General features: G+C 34.0%; 2 protein-coding genes and 1 pseudogene across 4 annotated transcripts; all 3 read right to left on the bottom strand.

Moving 5' to 3' along the window:
- Window positions 1–501: 501 nt before the first annotated feature.
- Window positions 502–7,038, bottom strand: LOC145568224 (homocysteine S-methyltransferase 2-like). Its single transcript, XM_081627659.1, has 7 exons — window positions 6,725–7,038; window positions 5,256–5,312; window positions 4,930–5,159; window positions 3,750–3,879; window positions 3,226–3,429; window positions 2,918–2,989; window positions 502–922 (listed from the first exon to the last, which is right to left on the bottom strand). Exons 1-7 carry the CDS (start codon window positions 6,878–6,880, stop codon window positions 749–751), a joined length of 1,023 nt encoding a protein of 340 aa, XP_081483785.1. The 5' UTR covers window positions 6,881–7,038; the 3' UTR covers window positions 502–748.
- A 1,699-nt stretch (window positions 7,039–8,737) lies between these two features.
- On the bottom strand, window positions 8,738–13,241 carry LOC145567169 (serine/threonine-protein kinase 52-like; annotated as a pseudogene). The gene is made up of 7 exons (XR_014095511.1): window positions 12,870–13,241; window positions 12,010–12,386; window positions 10,067–10,188; window positions 9,696–9,898; window positions 9,439–9,613; window positions 9,204–9,338; window positions 8,738–9,104 (listed from the first exon to the last, which is right to left on the bottom strand). The product of XR_014095511.1 is annotated as a serine/threonine-protein kinase 52-like (transcript).
- Window positions 13,242–15,151: 1,910 nt separating this feature from the next.
- Window positions 15,152–23,636, bottom strand: LOC145568223 (FACT complex subunit SSRP1-like). 2 transcript variants are annotated; one of them, XM_081627658.1, is made up of 17 exons: window positions 23,497–23,636; window positions 22,176–22,361; window positions 19,798–19,903; window positions 18,358–18,494; window positions 18,152–18,235; window positions 17,972–18,060; window positions 17,738–17,846; window positions 17,552–17,638; window positions 17,378–17,470; window positions 17,057–17,254; window positions 16,814–16,959; window positions 16,589–16,724; window positions 16,342–16,440; window positions 16,065–16,244; window positions 15,888–15,966; window positions 15,657–15,800; window positions 15,152–15,622 (listed from the first exon to the last, which is right to left on the bottom strand). In XM_081627658.1, the coding sequence occupies exons 1-16, from the start codon at window positions 23,548–23,550 to the stop codon at window positions 15,670–15,672; spliced, it is 1,914 nt and encodes a 637-aa protein (XP_081483784.1). In that variant the 5' UTR covers window positions 23,551–23,636; the 3' UTR covers window positions 15,152–15,622; window positions 15,657–15,669. The 2 variants fall into 2 exon arrangements, with proteins under 2 accessions (XP_081483784.1, XP_081483783.1); XM_081627657.1 differs by having other exon boundaries at window positions 15,152–15,800.
- Between the last annotated feature and the right edge of the window lie 975 nt (window positions 23,637–24,611).

Raw genomic sequence — 24,611 nt, 5'->3', positions numbered from 1 at the left:
ATTAATCTGCAAAAAATTACTTTAGTTTGAAACTTGTGACCATGCATGAAGGTATGAAGCCACGGAGTAATTTTCATTAAGTTTTTGTCAGAAGTTAGACATCGTGTAAGCCAAAGGCCCAAAGGAATCCCACCCCAAGCAGCCAGGGTTGTGAACCCTGCCTCAGCTAGGGTATGTTAATCTTGCCACAAAACATAATGATCCTAGACCAGTTCACAATTGGCGATAAGTATAGCTTAGGTAGAACCTCTGGCCTAATGGTATTTTTATCTCTCATTTTGGTCTGAAAGTACGAAGTGTATAAGCCGCGGCTACATTCTTCTCCATAAATGCGCTTAACATAGACCAAGTCACGTTGTTGGGAAATAAATGATGCATCAAAATTAACATCTTTTCATCAACAATCATGAGTTAAGAGGATCATTTTAAATTTCCACGTTATATATTCATTGTAAAAATTATGAATCTACTTTAAGAGAGTAACTTGACAGAGACAAAGCAAGATATCCAGTATAACTTCGAGATAAAAGCTTCCTATATTATTTGAGTACATAATTTTTGTGTGCAAAGCTTGTCTTTGTGCAAATATCCCCATGCTTTATATACAGATTACATAAAATGTAAAGGGGCCTTCAGTAAACAAGCTTAGTCAAGAAGGAAATCCTCAAAACTCTATGAAACAGTGAAGGCAATAGTAAACAGGCATATTGATCATACTTCCGGGTTAATCATTTACTACTCGAAAGCGTCAGTTATTTGTTACTCGTAACATGGAGGGCACTGATTGCTCTGAAAGAGTCCTGTAAATTCCCCTTATTGTCTTTGGAGTAGTTCTACAGCAACCACCAAATAGAGAAGCCCCTGCCTTCTGCCAATGTTTCACATAAGAAACAAAATCTTCATCTAGAACCCCTGTATTTTGCTGCAAGATATGCACCGAGTAGTCAGAGGCATGAATTTACAAATCAAACAGATAACAGCAGCTACCCATTAGTGACAGAGAAATGGGCAAGGTGGATACCTTGACATAATTCTGAAAACCCAGCCATTTCTACAAAATATGAGAGTTATACTTTGAAAAGTATACCAGGCATTCTGGCAACATAAGCTAAGCTAGTCTGGTGGTGCTACTCTCAAGTCTTGACATTATGACAGAAGTCACCAATACGACCGAAATATGAAGATAATTACGGAGTACATAATAGCAGTAGACAAAAAATTTTCACATACAGAAGAAACAAATTTCTCTGAACAAGCACAACATAATAACTCTGCCTCGACCTAGGCTAACAAATCAGTTTAGAACAACTATAATTTTACTCCAAACGGACCGCCAGTTCAATTATTCTTGAATTTGCATCAAAAGGAAGACGTTCTGCAGTGCATTTAAAAAGCATGGTAAAGTAGGTCTCTACTTTTCACCCCCACAACACAGAACTATAAAAAGATCTTAAATATCAATGACCCAAAGTTCCAATCAGAGATTAATAATTGGAAAACCAGATTTGAGCTTTTGCACTCCCATATCACTCCCTACTCTCTAGTAGTGTAATAATTCAAATTGAGAGTGCTTAATCCACAGAGTTGGCAGCTACTGAAGCAGATTGTATAAGGAACTAAAGAGACCCTCAAAAGACTGCTCCATAGCCAAAGGATTTGTTTTTCCAGCTTTTCTGATAACATTTAGTGGTGTTCGAGAAAAAAAATTGCAGGAAGGCTGAGGATCTTTTCAGGTCCCATTTCATAGATTGACACATGGTAAGTAGGCAACCTAGGAGACTATTAATATATTAATAAGAAAAAAAACCTGGTAAGTTTCACTCTGATTAATGTTTAGCCAGAATGAGTGTTTAGAAGAATTAGAACATTACTTAGAGCATGTGAACGAGGCAATAAATCTTAAATCTGGTATCTATACAAAATACAATCAAGTGGCCATTCAAACATCATGAGTTCTAATGTTCTTGTATTTTCAGTTGATGTATCCATTACAAATTCCCAACGATAGAATGATCTTTCAATTTAGGGGTAATAAGAGTACGGATATGGTGTCAAACAAGCACCAGATGATCCCAGAAGATCTCCCATCATTTCTACCCCTGAAAAAATTCTCAATGGTTTGACTTATAGAGTTATAGCCCAGAAGATTTCCCTCCAATTCCTATTATAACTTTTTAATGCTCATATAATGCGCCAAGGAGACAAACAAAGCATAAATCTCATGGCAAACCAAAATGAAGGGACCATCAAATAATCTCATCAGGCTACTTTCAGGCCTCAGTGCAGATGTTGGAACCTTGGAAAGTCTCACAACATTCTAAATGGGATCTACAACATGTGGATGCAGCATAGCCAATGCGTAGGGAATTTTAAGAGTTTGTTTGAGAGCTTAGGAGACTTCCAAAACTCAGTCTTATCTTACAAGTGGTGTTTGCAATAGATAGGTATGACCTATGGGTTATGTAAGGGGAAAATATTTCCCTGATACGACTGATCACCAGGAAGCCTAGAACTCCCTAATTCCAGTTTTATCATGTTCTGTTTTTTATTGTTTGGTGTAGAGACTAGAGAGACCTGCAAAGGGCAGATGATATAGCAAGATTTGATCCCAAGGTCGTAGGTACCACCCATCAAAGCTTTGACCAACTAAACTAGTTAGCTAGTTAGCATCCTGCTCCACAATTCATAATTTTCTTAGTGCCCTAAAAGGAAAGCACATGACAAAATTCATCCTTCTGGTAGATACTATCCAGTGTTGCATGGAATAGTCTTCAGGTCATAAGTCCATAACTCATTGCCTATGAAAGATCATTTTCACTAATGTTATGTGACATATATATCCAATAATAGATCCCCATGCAGAGTAAAAACTCATAATAATAACCATTTAGTGAACAAAACTGAAGAGAAAACTTACCACCCACTCCTTTATAATTGGATCATAGGTTTCACCACTGTTTGGGTATATAATAATTGGTTTTGTTGCCACCTGAAATAATCATCAGATATGCTATTAGAATCTCAGTGCCAGATTGCTGCTTGAGTACACATAAAACACTATAGCAGGAAACAGAGACAATATCAGGTTTTTTTTCTTTTTTTTTTGGAGAAATTTTAATGGTATCCTTATGAGCCAATAGAGTTCGAAAAACAACAAATAATCCTAAATTTCCTCCAGTATAACTATATAAGAACATAACAGATGAAAACCTACTCTAATGTTACCTTTTTAATTGACAAAATCAGTCCTTCAATAAACCTGGGAGGAGTACAATTAATCCCAATTGCAACAACCTTCTTGCTAGCCTCAGCAATTGATGCACACTCAGGCAAGGAATCACCACTGACCACATTCTCACCATCTTTTGAGCTAAAAGTAAACCATGCTGGAATCTTTATATTTTCCTCATCAAGAAGTTCAGCATAAGCCTGGACATAGGACATAACAGCCAAGGTAAAGGTCATTTTAGAGTGACAATGTACACAACTATTGTAAGTGCCTTTAACCAAATCTGATGCCCCTCCATAAAGTTCAACTAGACAGAATATGCATACTATGGAGCCCTAGAGCTGCAATAGTAGCATAGATTAATTGAATTTTGCATAAATTGGCATCCAGCAATTAATAAAATATCTCAAAATGTAAAGTAGAAAAATCAAGATGAACAGACATTTTAATTCAGAAACCTCAGGATCAAAATTTGTATCCTAACAGTTTTAGCAGATAATATTTCACAGCTCCAACATACCTGTGCTTCTACTTTATTTGGAATTGTTTCAAATGCAATTAGGTCAGCACCTGCTTCAGCTAAAACCTGAACTCTTCTCCGATGAAAATCTTTTAAGAAATCCAGTGTCACAGTAGTACCATAGTTCCCGCTGTCAAAGAATTCCATAGGAAGAGACAAATTTACTTAACATGATCTGAACTTATGTAAACCATAAAAAATATCAAAAATAAATAAAAAGGATAAGATAAGCCAGTAGGTCGCTATTGTCAGCACATTGGAGAAGATTGTGATTAGTAGTGTATCTGACAGCGCAGAAAAGCGTTTATCCCCTTACTACAATGAGGTTTTAGTGAAGGCGTAAAAGAAAACATTGAACCACTGAAACAGAACAGATAAACAGGGGAGAAAGGCAGCACCAAGATAATAGCTTATCCATTATTCATGCCACTACCATATAGAATACGAGACTCTTAAGTCTCTAACTAAATATATCTAAAGACGCATCAGTCTGACATTCTGACTACTACACCTGTAGCTTTTACTTCCCCGCACAATATTCAAGAACATGAGCCATATAAAAAAAAAAAAAAAAAAAAAAAAAAAAAAAAAAAAAAAAAATTGATAGACTCCTTCATCACTTTCCCACCAATTTCCATCCCCTATATGTATACTAATATTACAAGTGCTTATGACATTAGAAATAATCATTAGGTACAAGTACTCACAATATTGACACTATTAGTGGGAAGCAAGTTATGATTACGTCCATTTCTATCACCAATGAAACATAAATATGCATAGAGCAGCATTACCAAATCATGCTAGAGAACAGGTTAGCACTATATGCATCCCCCAAATCTAGTCTTAATTGACCAATTACCATGCAAGCATAGTAAGAAAGGTGAACATAGCAAGTATTACACATCAATCATTCTGAATAATAGAAGTTAGCTTTACAACAAGTAGATGAGGGAAGTATTGTAATAATATTTATAAATCATATAACTAATCAATGGTCAAAATACAGTAAAGCAATGTCTTTGAAACTTGGAGTAAGATATTTGACTGATTAGTGGTGACATTTCACATCTATGGGTACTTCTAGAATGCACGGGGACGAGAAATTCAAAAACAGATAAGAATAGAATAGTACTACTACATGAAAAAAGAAGGGGGAGGGGAGGTGGCTTTGTATTACCTATACTCAGAACCATCAGCCAAATAAGCACCATAGCTTCCCACTGATGCTGCAACCAAGATGGGCCGACTTTTTAGGATCTTGCTATCATGTCTAGCCTCCACAGAAGCCTTTCCACAGTTTTCATAGTATAAATCACGTGCCTCACAGGCAATTTCAACACTTTTCCTTAGCAAGGCTTCACTTTCTTCTTGTGATAACCCTTTGGCGCGAAAACCCTGGATGGTCGCCTATCAAGGTACATCAAAAGGAAAATTTATAAATCTGTAAATGTCTGTGTAGTAAAACAGCAACTAATAAATGATACAAGATTAAAGGAAGGCTACCTGATACGATGCAGATATTATGATATCAGCACCAGCTTCAAGGTAATCAAGGTGAACCTGCAGCATCATGTACGTCATATCAAGCAATTAAACAGGTTTTGTGGCCAAATATATATAAAGGAATGGCAAGCCTACATTATAATTGATTAAGCATCAGAAACGGTATACCAACACACAAAATCAAGAGTCCGGATCATTTCTAGCAAATTGATACTGAAAAATTTAAACAAAATAACCCATCTACTGAAAGAAAGGCATATGTAGTAGTATACAAAATTTTCCAACATGATATCCACCACACCAAGACAACTGTGGGGCAGGTATCAGGTGTCCTGCTAATTATTTGTCTTCAAAGAAATTAATAGAGGATGCAAAGACATAAATTCTTTGATATGTTAAGTCAAATTTCAATAAATAACACAACTTAATACATGACACCCAAAAATTTTAAGAAAATAGGACACAAAGTATATATGACCAAAGCTTCTTTTACTAAGTAGCAATAAAAGGTTGATATGTGACAAGTGACCTAATATTAAATTTTCAAATTCTAGCAAAATGTTAATACTCCGAGTCTCCAATTCTCCCTCCATCTCAATATAATCTTGTTGTTTGCCTTTTGAAGCATTACATATTTACATTGTCACACATTTATACATATGAATATAGTGATTTACTCGATTAATCTACAAAATTAATTACAATCTACAATGAGCTCTCTAAGTTTGTTCTTCAAGACTGAAAAAAGAATATAGGAAAGATCATTTTCGGAAGGAGGTAGCATTACTGCACATTGCACATTCAACTAGTATTATTAGTTCTATTTCACATTTTTTGCAACTTTGAAAGATACACGGACTTCTAGGCAAAATTTGTTTGTGAGTGTAAGATAGAGACAGAAACAAATAGGAATGCAAGTGATGAGGAGAGAGATAGAAAGAAATGACAACCTAAAAAGGAAAGAAAGTATTAGTGCAAATAATGTGTAGCATCCATTTTTGGCAAAAGTTGCAATAAATATGAAAGGGAGATATTATATAATTAAGAGCAAATGATATAGACGGGATTTAATATTTTGGAACTACGCCAAGACTTAAACCAACTACGCTAGTTTGCTTAATTGGTTGACATTGATAGACTGACTCAAATATTACAAACAAATACTCCGTAACATCTCCTTTTAAAATCCTCTTTTATTCATCATATCTAACTTTTTCATACTTAGTGCGCGAATATCTGGAGGATAAACATGAATAATAAATTCCAATAATCCAAAAAAAAAAGTCTCAATCAAAATTGCAAGATGCTTCTTTACCTAGTACTGAGTAAGAGCTAAAAACAATCCATAAAAATCTTGAAAAATGCCAAAAATAGTAAGAACTATAAACAATTAATACAAATCTTGAGCATATTTTCCAAATTAAGAATCAAATTCATCACAAAATCAGCAAAAATCGAAAGAGAGAAACCTGACGAACGAGGTGAGGAGAAGTGACGAGACATTTAGCGCTCCAAAGAGGATCATTGAGATCGGCGCCGTGACGCTCTAACTCCGTTGCAAGTCCGCCGTCGACGATTGCGAAACCGCCGGAATTTTCCAGAATCTTCGACATTATTGACGACATTTTTATAGTTAGCTAGCTTACTCTTACTCTTACTCTTTTTTTTTTTTTTCTCTCTCTTTCTTTTTTCTTTCTTGTTTCTAATAAGAGTTGAATTTATTAACGGCGTTTTTAAGTTGCGTAACTTCTTGAAATGGAAGTATGAAGCGTTAGCTTAGATTTTACACCTGTGATTTTGGTGGGACTATTCTTGTAATCTTGTACATCAGATATTTTGTTTTTGTTTTAGTTTATGTTTATGAATGTAATCTGTTATGCATATTCACATGGACCCACGTTCTCCTCAATTTAGTGCGTGGAGGAGTATTACTAGTTATCGCCACCTATGATTTCACAACCATATTTTATTCAAATGCTCGCTCATTTTGATTTTTAATATTACCTTCGTTTTAAAGGGTATTATTTATGAGATATAAGGTATTTATGTTGTAAATAATAAGAAATAAAGGTTGTATTTATAATACTCTATATTTGATTTTTAGAATCATTTTAAGAAGGGTAGTAGATAGTACATTAGTATATAGAGATGAATAAACTAGTATGTAAGGGGAGTTAATGGGGTATATTTTTTAATTGTGTGAAAGAGATAATTCAAAAATTTATACCAGTGAAATTAGTGAGAGGAATGAACTTGTAGCAATAGTGATTTCAAACCAAAACAGGATGTGTTGCATGCATTTAGAAACAAATGAAAAAGACAATTGTTACAAGTATTTAGAAACGTCAGAGTATGTGTAAATAGAGATGATGGTTTGATTAAAAAAGTTGCAATAGATAGTGGTTGAGAGAAATGAACAATAAAATACTAGTGATTTTATATAAAATCAAAAGGTGTTACAAGCATTCAAAATTAAAAAAAAAAAAAAAAAGGCACAAATGTAGTATAAAATATTCATAGACGAAGGAGTATAATTGAATGGAGATGAATAATTTGATTAAAAAAAAGTTATCATTGATAATTGGTTTGGACATGTAATTGTTAATAAATTAGGGTAATACTCCCACCGTTTGTTTTTCAGTGCCACATTTGTACTAATATGTGTATCATGTAATATTTTGTTAATGTATATATCTTCATAATATCATCATTTTAGAGTGTCTTACAAAAATATCAACTTTTTAAATAGTTTGTAACATTGAAAAATTAAAGATATTAATGGTCAAAATCATATACCTTACTACCAAAAGGTTTATTATGAGGTTTGTAGTCCAATAATGATGTTTGTAGAAACACCACATTATTGTGGGAAAAAGTTGTTAATAAACAAGTTAATATTCTAGTAGAAGAATATGTGCATGCATGTTCTAGAAGCTTCCCAATAAATCAAACAAAGTTTTTGCAATCTTGCTCATGATTTCTCTTGATACATCTCTAAGCTTGTATTATGTAACTAATGTAAGTCATTCAAACTTTCTAGAGAACACTTGAAATAGGAAGGAAATGGGAACAATGGTTCATGAAAATTCTAAATGTTAAGTACTTTAAAATTTAGGTAATTCTAGTCATTTTTTTCATCCTCCAATTAGCTATAAGCCTATAAATATTGGTGTTAGACATTCAATCAATGACATGCACACAAAATTTCCTACACTTTAGAAGTTTGTTCACTCAATATGCATTAATTTATTATTGTTTATGCCTTATTCTAATGATGTTTGAAGTTATATATATATATATATATATATATATATATATATATATATATATATATATATATATATATATAAAAGCATTCCACAAATATTATTCTTGTTAATTACATTTGAAAATCCCTATACATATCATGTAACCATAACATAAAATTAGAGGAAAAAAAATCATAAATTATATACATAACCTTTTTTACAATAAAAGAACAATAATACAAAATTAAGCACATTCCATTGATAAAAAATTTGAACAAAATTTGTTAAAATTCTTAATATCCTAAAATCGTATAACCTACAGAAATCTTAGCCCGAGACAAAATGGATGGGCACGATAACCGATTAATCCAGACGACATAACTGATGAGAGTTACGGGCCACGACTAGGGCCAAAACAAAAGCAACTATTAACAACTTGATCATCAGGTATCATCCCACCGCCTTTGGTTGTATCAAAAGCTTCCAATAACCTCACTACTTCATCCATGTTGGGGCGTTTGTTTGGTTCGCCATCCCAACATTTGCGCATGATACTCACTAATGAAGGTGGACAACATCTTGGTATATCAGGACGCATACCCTATCAAATAAATAAAAAAATACCTTAACTTAGTTAATAAGCAGGTAAAAATTGAAATTAAATTGTTATACATAAAACTCGTGAAAGTACACTACTAACCTCTCTAACCACCGCAGAAGAGACATCCGCAAAACTCAAATCAGGATAAGGCATATCACAACAATAAATCTCCCACAAGCATATTCCAAAACTATATACATCACACTTCCTGTTGTAAGGCTTACCATCAAGAACCTGTCGTCAAAGTGATAAATAAAAGTTAATTTTTCAATCAATTTCACCAAAATTAATAATTTTAATAAAAACATCGTCAAAGTAATAACATTATCGTTACCTCTGGTGCCATATATCCCAATGTACCAGTTTCTCCGGTCATGTCACGTGGGTTTTGTGCCTCAACTCGAGCAACACCAAAATCTGCGATTTTCAATGTACCACTAGTATCTAGTAGCATATTTTCAGTTTTGACATCACGATGTACAATCTTTCTAGAGTGAAGGTAACTTAATCTGCACATATAAGAAGGTACACAATCTCATCACTTTCTTATGATAAAGTAACAAATAAAGGTACAAGTTATACAGAACTTACCCTCTCGAAAGATCTAAAGCAAGTCGAATTACAACTTTGATAGCAAGTTTTCTCTTCCTATTTCTAATCAAATAATTCTTCAGTGTTCCTCCGGCAAGATACTCAACTATAACACAACATGCCCTAGAAGGAAGAGAGTTGCCCAAATTGCCACTATTGGTAGGAATTAAAAGATTTGAAGTTCCCATTGAAGCTCCAATGAACTACAAAATATATTTGATAGTTCAAATCTTAGCAAATTTATTCTACAAAATATGGATACGAAAAAAAAAAATGCCATTACATTTGAAAAAAAAAATGGTCAGTCACATGTGATCAGACTAAAGGCACAAAAATCAAAAGACATAGCATAAGTTTCTAACAGCTTTAACCTTTGTAACATTGGGATGGTCAAGTTTATGCCAAACAGCAACTTCTTGCCGAAATGAGGACCGAAGAGCCGCAGTTTCAGCCTCTGTGGCCATACCATCTTCCCCCCAGTCCAAAACTTTCACTATAGTATACCCACAAAAAAAATAAGTAAACCAATCAAACATACCAATGAAGATAATATATAGAATTCATTTCCTAACTCCCATAAAAATACATAAAGCTAGTATCCCATTAATACATGCAGCACCCCCCCCCCCCCCCCCCCCCCCCCACAAAAAAAAAATAAAATAAAAAATAAAATTATTGAAGTAGAAGTAATGGTAGCTATGAGATATTTGTATTCTTATACATAGCAGTATCGGAGGCATATTAAATAAGAATTCAAGCTAATTTAATATGGGGTAGCAGAAGTATATGTAGATATGTATATATATTATTCTTATATAGTCAATAGTTCATTGCTGCATTCATTCAAATGTTACAATAATTAGATACTTGATAAACAATTAAGTAAACGTTTGGTTTAAGGACCTGTTCCAATCGGTTCAGTTCCTAATTTCCTTCTCTCATTAACAATTCAGTTTAGTTCAACTGAGAGATTGTTATATACACCCGAGTGTACCGTACACCCATGGGTATTTTGTACTCATTTTGATGATTGGTTTTCATTTAATCATCAAATGAAGAGCAAAAACTAACTTTGGGTTAGTTGGGTACACAAAGGTGTATATAACAAATTCTACGTTCAGCTGAGTAAATTAGGCCCTAAGTTGATCTTTAGTTTTGTTTCACATGCTTACTAAGATGTATTTCAAACTTTCAGGATAGCATAAAAATTTAAGTAGTTTCATTCTTTCATAAAATAAAATGGCAGATTAACCAACAAATTTGCTTAAGTCAAGTTTCTTATCAATGTTGATAATCAAATGGTTGCTTTAGGATCAAGCTTTATCCAACACTTCAAAGATTTAACCGTTTAAGTAAGGAAACAAGAGTTTGAAGTTCGACAAGAATTATAACGTAATAGTGTTTCTCCAAACAGAAGATAATTGAATTTGGCATAGAAATATGAGCAAAGTTTATAAAAGGAACAGGTGAGCACAAAATAAGATGCATTAAGATAAAATTACTACTTGTATGTACCAATATGACATGCCCTACAAATTACATGTCACGACATAAGAAACTGAAACTGTATAGGTTAAAGAGATATCTAATACTTTCATTATCAACCAAAACTATGTCATATGCAAGTATATACCTAACACTTTAATGAACAATCACAAATCCAGCTTTTGCCACCTGAACCCCGATTACCATATAATCCTATCAGCAAAGAACTATACAAATTACCATTATCTTTAAACTTGTCAAATTTAGGGGGGTCATGAGTTCCATATACCAAATCACTGATGCTATACATATGACAGGATAGTCCATTAACATTTTCTTTTACAAATATGGATGGTGATCCCTCAGCTATTGACAGAGCACACTATAAGCCCAGCACATGGCACTTTGTGCTACAAGAATACCTCAACCAACAATGACACCTCTTTGAATAATGATCAAAGCTTAATGATTAAGTGCATTATAAGGTCAAGAAACAATTTCAATTTTAATCAATCTGTAGTAACAGTTAATAGTTAACAGACAAGGTAATCAGATTAATGGTAGACACACACGAAGAGCTCATCGAAACCATGTAGACATTACAATAGTCCAACATATAGATTAGTCCCCGGTATAGGGATACAAAAATATATCATATGTCTCCTTTTCCTGTGATATTGAATTCTATCAAGCCATGCCTGGTGTACAATTTCCATTCCCACACTCAAACTTGTGATCATATAAAACTAAACTTGACAAAATAATAGTAGATAATAAATTAATCATGAGATAAAGTGATAAACAGAACATAAAAGTTAGTTTTCATTACCTGCAACATCCCTTCCATCATAAACAGCCTTGTAAACAGAACCATATGTGCCATGGGCAATATTGTGCTTCAAATCGAGTTTTGCCAAGTCATTTCCCACTCTTCTTTCTTGGTGGCATTAAGATCTCGATCTCGAGAAAAAACCCTACTCAAACGTTTCTCCAAATGAATATCCCAATTCTTGAAATCAATCATATCAGCCCTAAACATCATGTTTTTTGCAGTCAAATTCCCCGAATCCGTCGAATTGGAAAGAGAACGCTTCTGATCGCCTTTTGCTTCTTCAACAGGCTTATCAGAAGAATTCTCTGCCACTTCAACAACACTTTCATCACCTTCATTGCTCTTTGATTCCATTTTTTTCTCCCTAAATTAAACTTTTTTTCAAATTTCAATAAAATCAGACGCACAGAAACACAATTTCAGTTACCCTGACAAAATTTGACGGCAATTAAGAAATTAACATTGGAAAGCTATAAACTTATCAAAATCATGATGATTTAATACAACTCCAAACAAGGTTAAATACTAAAAATCTAACCTTTTTATACTAAAATTAACAAAAAATCAAAACTTTCACCAAAAAAAAAACAGAATTGAAACACAAAAACATCAAACTCAGAATTAATTACTAAAGGTAAATTTCTAATAACAAATACTCAGAAAATGACCTTTTTCCAACCCCTAAACATGAGGAAAACGAAATCCCAACAAAAATTTACAACCCACAAAAATAAAAACAGATAACAAACAAACAAAAATAAAATCACAAAAAACCAATAGAAAAAACACCAACTAAAATTCTTTCAAAAAAAAAAACACCAACTAATTAATCAAAAAATAGAGAAAAGGAGAGATACCTCAAAGAAAAACAACTGAATAAATCAGAGACAAAAAAACCGGAAAAATAACTGATGAACGAGAAATTCTCAAGGGGTTTGTGGATGACAATAAACCTCCCCTTGAATTAATAAATACCAAGGAATTTTGAGGGAAAGTGGCCAGAAAATAGTGTAAAAATTTTGGTGGGTATCTATCTAATTATATGGATAAATTAGATGAACAGTGCATAAAATAATTACGAGTAAATTATGGGGTGAGAAATTGAGAATGTTATTTTGGGAGTTGAAACCAATTAGGATATTCGGAGCAGAATTTTATAATAGGAAGATTATTATCATCAGACCAAATCAATGAGGATATTAATTTATCCAAATCTTTGCCTGGGATAATTAAGCTATCTTTTTTTGGATCATATTGTATTTTTATAGTGTGACAAAAAAATTTAACTCTTTTTAATAGTAGTAAGTGCAATATATGTTCCCGTTAAAAAAAAAAAAAAAAAAAAAGCAATATATGTTACTTCCAATTTTGAAGGGAGGGAAAAATAAATTTGTGACTCATCATGCCGCTAAAGGACATTAAAAGTACTTGAGTTAAGAAAAGGTCGTGTAAAAATAATTACAGAAATTAAAATTTAAGAATAGGTTTAAGATAACTCATAATCTGTTTTGAAATGAGAATCATATAAAATTTTGATTCAATTGTTACTCAAAATATGATAATCTTCATAAAAAAAAGTATGATAATTCTTCTAATGAGTGTCATACTGAATATGAGTAAATGAGTTACACCTTATACTAAGGGCATGTTCTTTTCAACTTAATTTCAGTTTAGTTCAGTTTCAATCAGTTTAATTTAATTCCCAATTTTCTTATCTAATAAACAATTCATTTCAGCTCTATTCAATTTAGCTCCAATTAGTTCAGCTCAGTTCAATAAATCAGAACAAACCCTAACACTGTCTTATATGTGTAAAAAAAAAAAGTATCTTCACGTAATATTATTGGTTTAGTGTAAAAGAGTTGCAAAAGGCAAATGATACAAAGTACTTGATCTCAAATTTTGGGTTCATTTCCCAAACTTTAACCAATCTAAATTGTTGACATCCACAATGCCTGGTTTTCTACGTACAACTGTACAAGTATTATTCAGGTATGTAAGAAGTAAGACGTGATTTGCTTTACAAATGGTGACTTCATTATATGAACATAGTAAAGCATGAACTCCCGAGTTAGCAATTATTCCTTGTACATTGGACAATTCAATGTATAACCCGATTATAATTTGTGTATAGTACATCTCATTGTACATTGTGTATTGTACAAACATTAAAAATAAACAGAAAAGAGGAAGCATATGTGAAACTTTGTAATTAGGGTGATTTCTATGACGAAGTAATTAATACGTGGTTTCCAATAACCAATATGTATAACTTTGTTACGGTAAGAGTCATAATCATATTTTTCACTTATTCATGTTCAGATTAGATAAGTTTGAAAAAATAATTCTGATAAGGATTATCCATATACAAATTGCAACTAAAGTAGGTTTTAATAAATTTAAATAAGATCAATTAATTCAGATCTGATAAGTTCGGTTTAATTAAAAAATGTTGTGAACAAGATGAATAAATCTTAACTTATGAAGAAAAGAAGCCATTAGCAACAAATTCAATGACAACAAGAGATGAACCGCGATTTGTGAAACGGTGCGGTACTCGTTGGTACGGTGGACAAGGACATAGATAGGGAGCACTCACATTTTCTAACAGCCAACGAGAAGCTAGCCAAATTCAATTAGTTTTGTTTTGTTTTGTGGCTGTTCATGCATGCTCTTTTTGGTTTCTCATACGATGATGTAAGAAACATAATTAAATGTAGACAGATAGTACTTTTATAACCATCTTTGCAAAATTATGCTTATGCAACGGACTACGGAGTATATTCCTTTGCAACTCAAATTTAAGAAGTAAGGAGCAGATACGCAGTAGAAGTATAAAGTACAAATTCACCCAATACTACCGTTCAAAAAAAAAAAAAAAAAAATTCACCCAATACTAATGAATTTTTTTTATTTTTTTTTATTTACTCGTATAATTTGGTTGGGATTTATTTTAGAATTTCTTTTCAAATGTATTACTGTTTTACTTGTATCACCATCTCATTTGCCGCCATTTTTTCTTTTTTTTTTTTTTTTTTGACGAGATGTTATTCCTTTGACATCTAAATGTTTAATTAGAAGGTCAAATACTCGCATTTAGAGCATTATTCCTTTGACATCTAAATGTTTAATCAGAGGGTCATTAATAATGAAAATACTTTCAAGCATATATGATTATTTTGAAAATAGCTACAAGATTTATTACATTCACTGAGTGTCATAAAATTAAAGCTATGATTATCAGAAAGCATGTAGAAATCAATCAATATTTCGCCAAAAAAAAAAGAGAGAAATCTATCAGTAAAAACTTTCAGCATTTCTTTTTTGTTCCCTTCCTCCTTTTATCGTTAGTTTTAAGTAATGTGAAAAAAACTCTGGATGAGCTAGCAGCCTAACAGGTTTCGCTGATTGGTCGTTTAGTACCATGGATATGATCATATGACAATGCGCTATACACCCCCCTGATACCTCCTTATCCCAGCAAAGTTTTAGTCATCTGATATAACGACAAACTCTGTAACCACCTACTGCTATACTACCCTTGATACATAAACATAACTGTGCAAGGTAGAATGATAATTGATCCTCATCCAAGATAGCTACAAAGGAGTATTTGCATTACACTACTCCTCCGTACAAAGGAGGATTTGCATTACACTAATCCTCGCTGTCAGACTCATTCCCTGAGTCTGCATTTGCAGGTTGTGGATTCTTATAGTCACCAATTTCATCACTGTACCGTTTCTTGTCAGCACGAGCTTTTGCTTCATAAGGTTCTTTTTCCTCAGCTGCAAAACAAAACAAACCAATTTAGGGTTGTTTGAGATACTCTACTTTACAAGGCAGATAATAATGTGTCTCTGTTTATATCATACCTGACATCTTCCTCCATTTCTCCCCAAGAACCTTCCCAATGTCTAAGAATGCAATCCCTGGGTTTTCTTTCTTTGTGTTCTGCATAAAATACACCCGAAATTACATTAAAAGATACTTCTCAGGTACTGCAATGGATATTATGAATACGAAACAACTGTATCTGCTGCCATATTTACCTCCCGCTCAGCTTGAGAGAAGAAAATGAAACCAGTTTTTGCCTTTTTGGGGGCATTTGGATCTTTCTTCCTTTTTGTTTTCTTCTTCTTTGATCCGTCTTCATCTCCATCTCTAGATTTCTTCTTGCTTGAAGAAGCTTTAACTGATGCCAAGTCTTTCTTTTCTTTCTTAGCAGGTTTCTGTATCAAATACTTCATATTACTTGGAGAATTTAATTGGCAAAAATAAAGTTAATATATATCTCGCACAGACACAACGTCTTGGTCAGCTACTTACCTCTTTCTCATCACCGCTAATACTAGCATCCGATTGATCTTCTCCAGAGTCATCAGTTGGAGATCCTCCATCATCCTTGTCTAAAACAAAATCTTCATCCTGTAAAGAGGTCAAATCTATATGTTCAAACCTTTTCCAGCAAACATTGATAGCTGTCTCCTCACAGGAAAGCAAGAAATAAAAGAAAAAAGAGAAGACATCAACTAGTCCATTACATAACGCACAAGGAACAGGAACAGTCTAATACCTCTTCATCACTCTCATCTTGTGCATCCCTGATTCTCTTCATATGAGGATCTTCATCATCACTGCTAAGAGGTGCAATGGAGAGTGAAGGTGCATTAGGACCGTCTCCCACGTTCATGATTTTCAAGCCCTTGTTGCTGCAAGTAACCATATAAACGTGTCAAATTAAAACCAGGTGTTACTAAAGTTTCAAATCAAATGTTGGAATTTGGAAGCTTGTTAAAACCTGATGAAATCAAACAAGTTTTGGTATTCACTCCTCTGGATATTCCGAAAGAGATGCTCCTGATCTGTCTTCAGTTTTACAAGAAGATCAAAATAATGCATGTTGGATCCTGCAACAACATGCCTTTGGAACTCCATATAATCGATCTGGTATATATGGAATCAATGTTTGTTAGAAAACAGATATCCAGTAAATTATACACATGATGCTACATAAAATGTAGTACACATATACAGAAATCACCTCCTCATGAAGAATAAGGGTTGGAGGCTTGGGTAAGAAGAAGAAGCTCTTTTCAAGTGGGTATAGAATCCCGTCTTCAGCTTTAAGTGATGATTTGACAGCATAGCCATCTTGGCAGCTGCGGAATTTTCCAGGCCTAGTGACTTTGGCGCTAGATAAGGCACGCAATATGTTTGTAAACACATCATGAATGAGACCCTGAGTTATGGGAAACCAACAACAAATTCTACATCACTGAATAAAAATCAAAAGGAATGCGCAGATCTGAGTGACAAATATAATTCAAAATTTATATTCATTAAGTAAATCTCTAAGCATTACCTTGTATGAAGGTTCCAACTTATCCTTGTATTTGGTATTCAAGAGATCTTCATTTATGGAAAGAGTACTTTCAACAACATAGTCGGTTTCAAACTGAAAAAAGGAAGAAGCAAATAGAGCATATATCAATTAAAGAAAGACCTGAAATTGTCCAGAAAATGCAACCGCAAATACCTGCATCACAATATGAGGGTACAGCGTTTGCCCTTTACGAATTGGAGGATCAAGAGTGATAACAACAAATGTATGCGGTTGGTTTGACTGCAACAACATAACAGAAGATGAATGAACAATGCAATAGAAAAAAATGCATATAATTTCCAATCAGAAAAGATAACAGAAGTTTTAAAAGTAATGAACCTTAGGAAGACAGAAAAGTCGAACAACACTGCTATACTGGATTTTAAAATCGTTTGCTTGTCCTTGAAGACGTAGGAATGTAAGATGCAGTTCAACGCTATACCGACCCCTAGATTAATAGAGAGTAAAACAGTCAGTAGCAATTCATGTTCATCTTAAAGGATAATAAAAAGACAAACAATTCAACACTTGGCATATTCTCTAGAGAGTAAAAGTAGACTGGGTTGCACAAACCTTGGAGTAAGAATAGCAATACCATCGAATGTGACAACAGCCTCTTCTGCATCAACATCAGCCATAGACATGATCTTATCATGAAACACCTAAGGGGAAAATCAGCCAAACATTAAGATACAAATCTTCAGATAACAAATTGTTGGTCAGTAAGATTCTGAGAGTCAAAAAGAAGCTCACTTGGGCTGAAGGACGATTTTCATCACCAACAAACTGGGTGTTCGAATTTGGTATGTGGAAACTTATCTCCATCAGAGAATCTTTCTGTAAGATACAGGAAAAGGAAAATAAATAATGTTGACTCAACCAAGCCACCAACATTACCAAATGCACGAATCTACAAATTAATACATTGAGGAATTTCTAAACCATGATAAAAGAACAACCTCATTGGCACCAGATGTATCATCAAGATGGAACTCCAATAGAACATCAGTTTTCCCTTGCATCTGAGTTTGAGATATATCAGCTAAAGATAGCTCAAAGGCTTGTTTTGAGCCATCGAGAAAAGTCAGCATATTCCCTGAGAGAAGCATATGAAATTCATAAGTTTACCATCAGATAAATTTCAGTTCAGAGTGTCAGACAGATCAAGAAGACAAGGAGTAAATAAAGGGGCAAGACATATATGATAAGTAAAAAGCACCAATAAGGGCAATAACAGCAAGGTCAAAATTTGATCAAAATTAATGACAGCCTCTATAAGCTAAAAACTAAAATGAGCTTTTGCTAATAAGCAGGCAGGCAAAATTTCATACCAAAATCCCCATAAATTAGCTTGGGAATATGTTGCTTTTAAGTATAGAGCGATGAAGCCAATGGCTGCTTAGAATGCTATAGCCAATTAAGGTACCTGTAAATGGCTACTTCCCTTCATCCCATATTAGATTTCCGATTTTCTTATGGTGACCTAAGATACTCTTGTTTTCATTTTTTTTTTTTTTCCCTTTTCAAACTCATCACTTCTTCCTAAATTACCTCAAATTTATTTATTGAGACATTTGTCCACATTAAAAAAATAAAAAAAATCTGTGCCCAAATTGAATTAAATTTGCAAGATAAAGTTTTATTTTTTATTTTTAATAAATTCAAGGATGAGGTGAATACAACAAAATTATTTTTTGTTTTTTCTCTCCTCAACATTGAATTGTGTACTTTGATACTTTCCAATAAAAGTACAAATACAAATGTAAAATAATATTTGCAAATGAAATGTTCCAAATTTCTTAATTTTGTACTCACAATTGGAAAAACCGAAAAACAATATAGGGCAGAGAGCACATTAAATAAAACATGACTTTAATAGGCCATCTCTATAGGATAAGTGATCAATTCATGAAATTGCAGTTCTCATGAAGTAAAATCTGTTGACGGTAAAGAATTTCCTCTGTTTTGAAGGGAGTAATTCCAAGAAAGTAATTCCCAAGATTTTGTCCACTATTTAACCACTAATTAGTCGCTCAAAATATTCAATCTCATACCTTTTGCTGTTTGTCCCCTTTGATTCCATTAGGTTTTAACCCAGTCAACCCAAAGCCCGACCTTAAATAGCCAGTCATAAGTCATGCGGCGCTTAAAAATATCAAATATCACCAATATATGCAATTATGCATCCACCCAATATTTATCATATAAATTCCAAACTATAAAAACACTATGTACAAAACAATTGTGACTCGGTGTTTTAGTAACTCAATGCAACTGTAAATCTGGATCTACTCAAGCTGGGACCTCTTGAGGACATATGAAAGGCTATACAGCTTAAGATAATAAATACAGAGCCAGGAAAGGGATAATAAGTAAAAGGATAAAGAAAATCACGTTACCATTCAAGTCAACTTCTCCCCAGTTATGCCCACTGACAGATACTTGCTTTTCTTCAGGGGTAATTCCACAGCTGTTTCGGAAGAAAGTAGTCAGAGTGGCAACATCCTATACAAACAAAAGAATTCATCAGCTGTCATGAAGTATTCTCCTTGATGATTAACATGCATCAGGCTTTCAAATTTTTGCAAAAACCTCAAACAGCAGACTGAGCAACATCCAGAAATGAGGCCAATATTACAGAGTGCAACAAAGGAGCCACAACAAAGGTAATAAACTCAACGCCAAATTTTTATGCAAAACATAGCATAAACAATTACAGCGAGGAGATGTAGATGCACTCGAAACACATTAAAAAATTATATCCACAAGATTGCTGGAAGAGATTAAAGGTCTAACAAGCTCTGCACTGAATTAATGTTTGGATTAAAAAAATCAGTAATAGGTCTAACCATTGTCATATACTTATATCCACAAGGTTTGCCAAGTACATAAATAGAATAATCAGTGACAAATCAACCATTGTTAGAATTGCAAGCTCAACAAGTCCCAAGGCCAACATAGTAACTGAACCACAATCACCGAGCCAAGATTACGGAGTAGAGAACTAGAGAAGGCTTTGCAATAGAGTAGCATATGTGCAGGCTGAAGTCACGTAGAATTGGTTTAAGCAGCAACACATCATGAACTTTGTTAGATGTGTTTCTATCTTGATGGACAAATAAAGTTAGGTTAGCATTGCACTTTGGATCTTGTTAGTTTGCTATGTTTCTTACATTATTAGAATAATAATTAGGAATGTTATCATTGTTGTAAGATATTATTAGGAGTTTGGTAGTATTAAGGAAATCATAGTTCTAGTTGAATTAGGTGATTGTTAGCCTATAATATGGATTATATGTTATGGGTTAGGGTATGCGGGAGATTGAGATTGAGATCTAAAGATACAGCACAGGTGTGCATGAGGACGTCTCTAGTGAAAGACACCGAAGTTTTGGGGAAGCTCAAGGGTAGGAGATAATCGTGGGACACCAAAAGTTAGGTAGCTCAAAGGTATGACACCAAATACACGGAAGTTTATATGATTGACATTGGTATAATCAATACAAATTTGGGTGGAAGAGTCCTTCAACATGATTTTGTCACCATTGATATATTTGTTTATCTTGAACTTAATTAAATAATAGTTGTTGCTTGATGGATATCTACATAAGGACGGTAGGCTAACAACCATAAGCAGCCTTCTCAGGCTCATAAGACCATGTATCCAAATATGTTCTGCTGACAATATTATGTGAGGCGATGACAAAAAATAATATATTAACAAAATCTATATTTACAAATAAACCAAACTTTCAACTCCCATTTCATCTCAGATAATATAATCTAAAAAGTAACTACTGATTTAGAATTTTAGATGATATAATAATAAATTCACTATATTAAAATGGATCAACCAACTGTTGGCTTACTTATTTGACATAATTTGGCAAGCAGTTGGATCTATTATGGAGGATGCCTCTCACTTAAGGATAAGACTAAACACTGCTAACCCCTATGTCAAAAGAAAGACAGAAGCAAAGGAACGCAAAAAGCATATGTTCCACTTACAGGCCCTTCCTTCTGATCCGAAAATGAATGCCATGGACTATGCTGCCCATGGCAAAAACTTCCACAGAGGCATCAGAAGTTGATGCTTAGATTGTCATTGTGTACTACTTTATATAAGTACACAAAAGGACATCCAATATAGATATTACAAGCACAAGTCTGTTCTATATAATATCTTTGTTTCTTAATACATGCGACACATTCCATATTGGGATGTTTCATAATACATACATCATTTCCCTCAATGGAAAGGAGTTTTTTTTTCTCCGGTGAAATTACTTCATTATTTGCTATTTAAGGAGACAAATCTATATAGTAAATTTGTTGAGCACACTCCCCTTTCTAATCGCATAGGCAGTATTGTCAAATTTCACCTCTTTCCCCAAACCCACTAAACTGGTTTTAAGTGCAAATAAATTATGCACGCATTGTAGGTAGTACAAATTACATAGCACATAACTTTAAAAACATCCAAAATAGTTGCAGTAAATGGTTGTATATAAGGGATGTCAAAAGATCTAAACCAAATTCGTGGGGGGGAGGGGGGACCTTCGAATCCAATAAGATTCATTTAGTTGATTCCTTAAAGATATTTCCATACTCTTCGAGTTATTTCATATTAACATATTTAATGGAGGTCAAAACTCAGAAACCCCATATTTGGTAGGACTTGCGTAAGCATTAAATAAGACAGTTTTGAGAAATCAAAGTGACATTATCAGAAGTATAAACATTAAATAAAAATGTTCGTTGGAAAAAAATCACATACCTGATCCCGGAAACCTATAAACTTATAGTACAACCCATCTTTGCTTCGAACTCCAAGTTGATTTGACCTCGGCACCTTCATCCAGAATAGCCCAGAGATATTACTCTTATCAACTTCTACAGCTTTACCACCTCCCTGCTTTTTCCACAGGATCCCACCTGAATGAACTCTTATCTGCCCTGGCTTCTGCAAGCCCACACAGGGGACAGAAAAAAGATAAACATTAAATGATTACGATAACAAATGAAAAACTTAATACAGACATATAAATCAATAATTACTTAAAAATATCCTACATTATGTGAGCACAAACAAAGCGATCGGGGTGGGGAGGGGGGGTGAAATAGCCACTAGTGTTAAACATTTGGACTAGATAAATACTAAAACGTCTAACTGGAAAGTATGGGAGACATTTGTAATAAATACCAGATGATACTAAACCATCTTCATTGATCCCACATTGCTTTCCAACAAACTGTAAAAACAAACGTGCTCGTGCACACACACACATATACACATTCCATATCAGTAATTTACTCAACTAAACTCACGTATTCATGATTTATCATAAAGTGTCAATTATTTTAAAGCTAATACAAATCTACTTGTCCATCCCGAATACCAATATCACAATAACAGCTTCTTAATCTAAGTAATAAAGCACAAAATATAGCACAATTAAATGCTTGATCATAGTTGATTTGAAATGAAGAAAGATTTTTATTCCCATGTTCTCCTTTTCTTCTCTATCTAACAAGTCCTCTACTATTCAATATCTTTTATAGCATTCAATCGCTGCGTCAACTTATTCTGTTCCTATCCAACTTCTCCATCCCCTCGACACAACCTTCTTCAATTTTCAAGTAAGTTCTTCTGAATAAGACTAGTAGTACCAAAGGCAATCAAAATTTTCAATCGAACAGCAAATCAAAATTCAATCAAGCTAGGTAGCGTGAATTAGGGTTCAATAACTAGGGTTTAAGATTTAAAAGCAAAAACATCCAAAGCCGAAATTCGTACAATTCATCATAATATTTAAAATTTCAATCATCAAAACCTAATTTCACGCAAACAAAACCTGTAAAACCTAGAAAAAACATTAATTAATCAATAAGCTATAAAAATCTCTCCACGCACTCAAAATTAATTTCATGTAAATAAACAAAGATCAATACACAGTATAACCAAACCCTAAGAAAGATACCGTAGAATTATCGAGCGTTTAGCATGAAAAATTAGGGTTAGGCGGAAAAATGAAAGAAACACATGAACAAAGAAAAATGAGAAAAGATGCAGAAAATGAGGAGAGAGAGAGACTAACAGTGCCACCACGACCGCCGAGAGAGATGTTGTTGAAGAGATGGCCATCCGCCATTGTTGCGCCGTTGCGAAGAACCACAGAGAGAGAGTGTCGAAACACTCGAGTTTATGAGAGAGAAAACGGACTGAAGAGAAAAGGGAATGGGGAAAGTGGTTATAAATGTCGAAGGAGGAAGAATGGCGCGAATTAATTGGTCTTCTTTGTTTATCGTTTGATGGGCTTGGGCTTCTGCGTTCTAAAGCCCACATACAGGACATCGTGTCGTGCCAGATTCCCGACAGGCCGTGCCGTGCCGTGCCAAGTTTTGACACACCCCGGCCCACGGCACGACACGGCCCGGCAGTGCCGTGCTGGGCTGCGGATCAACCCGATTTTTTTTAAAAAAATATATATTTATATTAAAAAAATTGATATATAATTTATTTTTTTGAACAACTTAAGTTTATATAAATAATTTTATTAATTTATGTTTATGTTTATGTTAATGTTAATATATTTTTTTTTGAATAGCCTTAATTTAATTAAGTTTATATAAATAATTTTATTAATTTAGCAAAAAACAATAATGCTTTGCTAATAATAATAATAATAATAAATACGTGTCATGCCGGGCCGTGCTTGGCCGTGCCACGTGCTGGGCTGGCGGGCCGTGTCGGCTTGCCGACTCACGAGCCGACGACCGTGCCGCCCGCCGTGCCCGTGCCAATTTTCCAGAATTTTGTTCACGACACGACCCACAAGTGGGCCGCCGTATCGTGCCGGAATCGTGTCGAGGCCGTGCCTTTACTAACAATCTTGACTCCTTTCATTACGTATACATTTTATAATTATCATCTACTAACGGATCCACCTGTTTCACCCGTAGATGATGAATGGATCGGATGGGGGAGATGAGTTTTACGGGTGATGGGTGGATTGAGAGGAGCAAGTGGGTGGATGCGGTGAAGCTCCTAACCCGAATTCGATCATTTGTCATTCCTACGTATATAACTTACCTTTACGACAAATGCTCTAAAATCTATTGATTTTGAATTCTTTCATTACACTTTGTATACGTTTTCATCAATTGACTTTGGTTTTACAATCATACGGAGTACAAAGAAAATATCTCTGAT

The sequence above is a fragment of the Chenopodium album genome, chromosome 11 (assembly GCF_948465745.1).
Source record: "Chenopodium album chromosome 11, dcCheAlbu1.1, whole genome shotgun sequence".
NCBI classification, from domain to species: domain Eukaryota; kingdom Viridiplantae; phylum Streptophyta; class Magnoliopsida; order Caryophyllales; family Amaranthaceae; genus Chenopodium; species Chenopodium album.
The sequence above is the reverse complement of the archived record's forward strand: the minus strand, read 5'-3'. Positions and strand labels throughout refer to the sequence as shown.

Coding starts and splice junctions, on each gene's coding strand:
- LOC145568224 (XM_081627659.1), bottom strand. CDS start 6,880: ATGTCGTCAATAATGTCGAAGATTCTGGAAAATTCCGGCGGTTTCGCA. Junction 3,880..4,929: donor GCTGATGGTTCTGAGTATAG/GTAATACAAAGC, acceptor ATTCTTTGACAG/CGGGAACTATGGTACTACTG. Junction 2,990..3,225: donor TGATTTTGTCAATTAAAAAG/GTAACATTAGAG, acceptor TGATTATTTCAG/GTGGCAACAAAACCAATTAT.
- LOC145568223 (XM_081627657.1), bottom strand. CDS start 23,550: ATGGCGGATGGCCATCTCTTCAACAACATCTCTCTCGGCGGTCGTGGT. Junction 17,847..17,971: donor ATTGCTATTCTTACTCCAAG/GTTTGTGCAACC, acceptor CTATTAATCTAG/GGGTCGGTATAGCGTTGAAC. Junction 15,967..16,064: donor TCTCTCAAGCTGAGCGGGAG/GTAAATATGGCA, acceptor TATTTTATGCAG/AACACAAAGAAAGAAAACCC.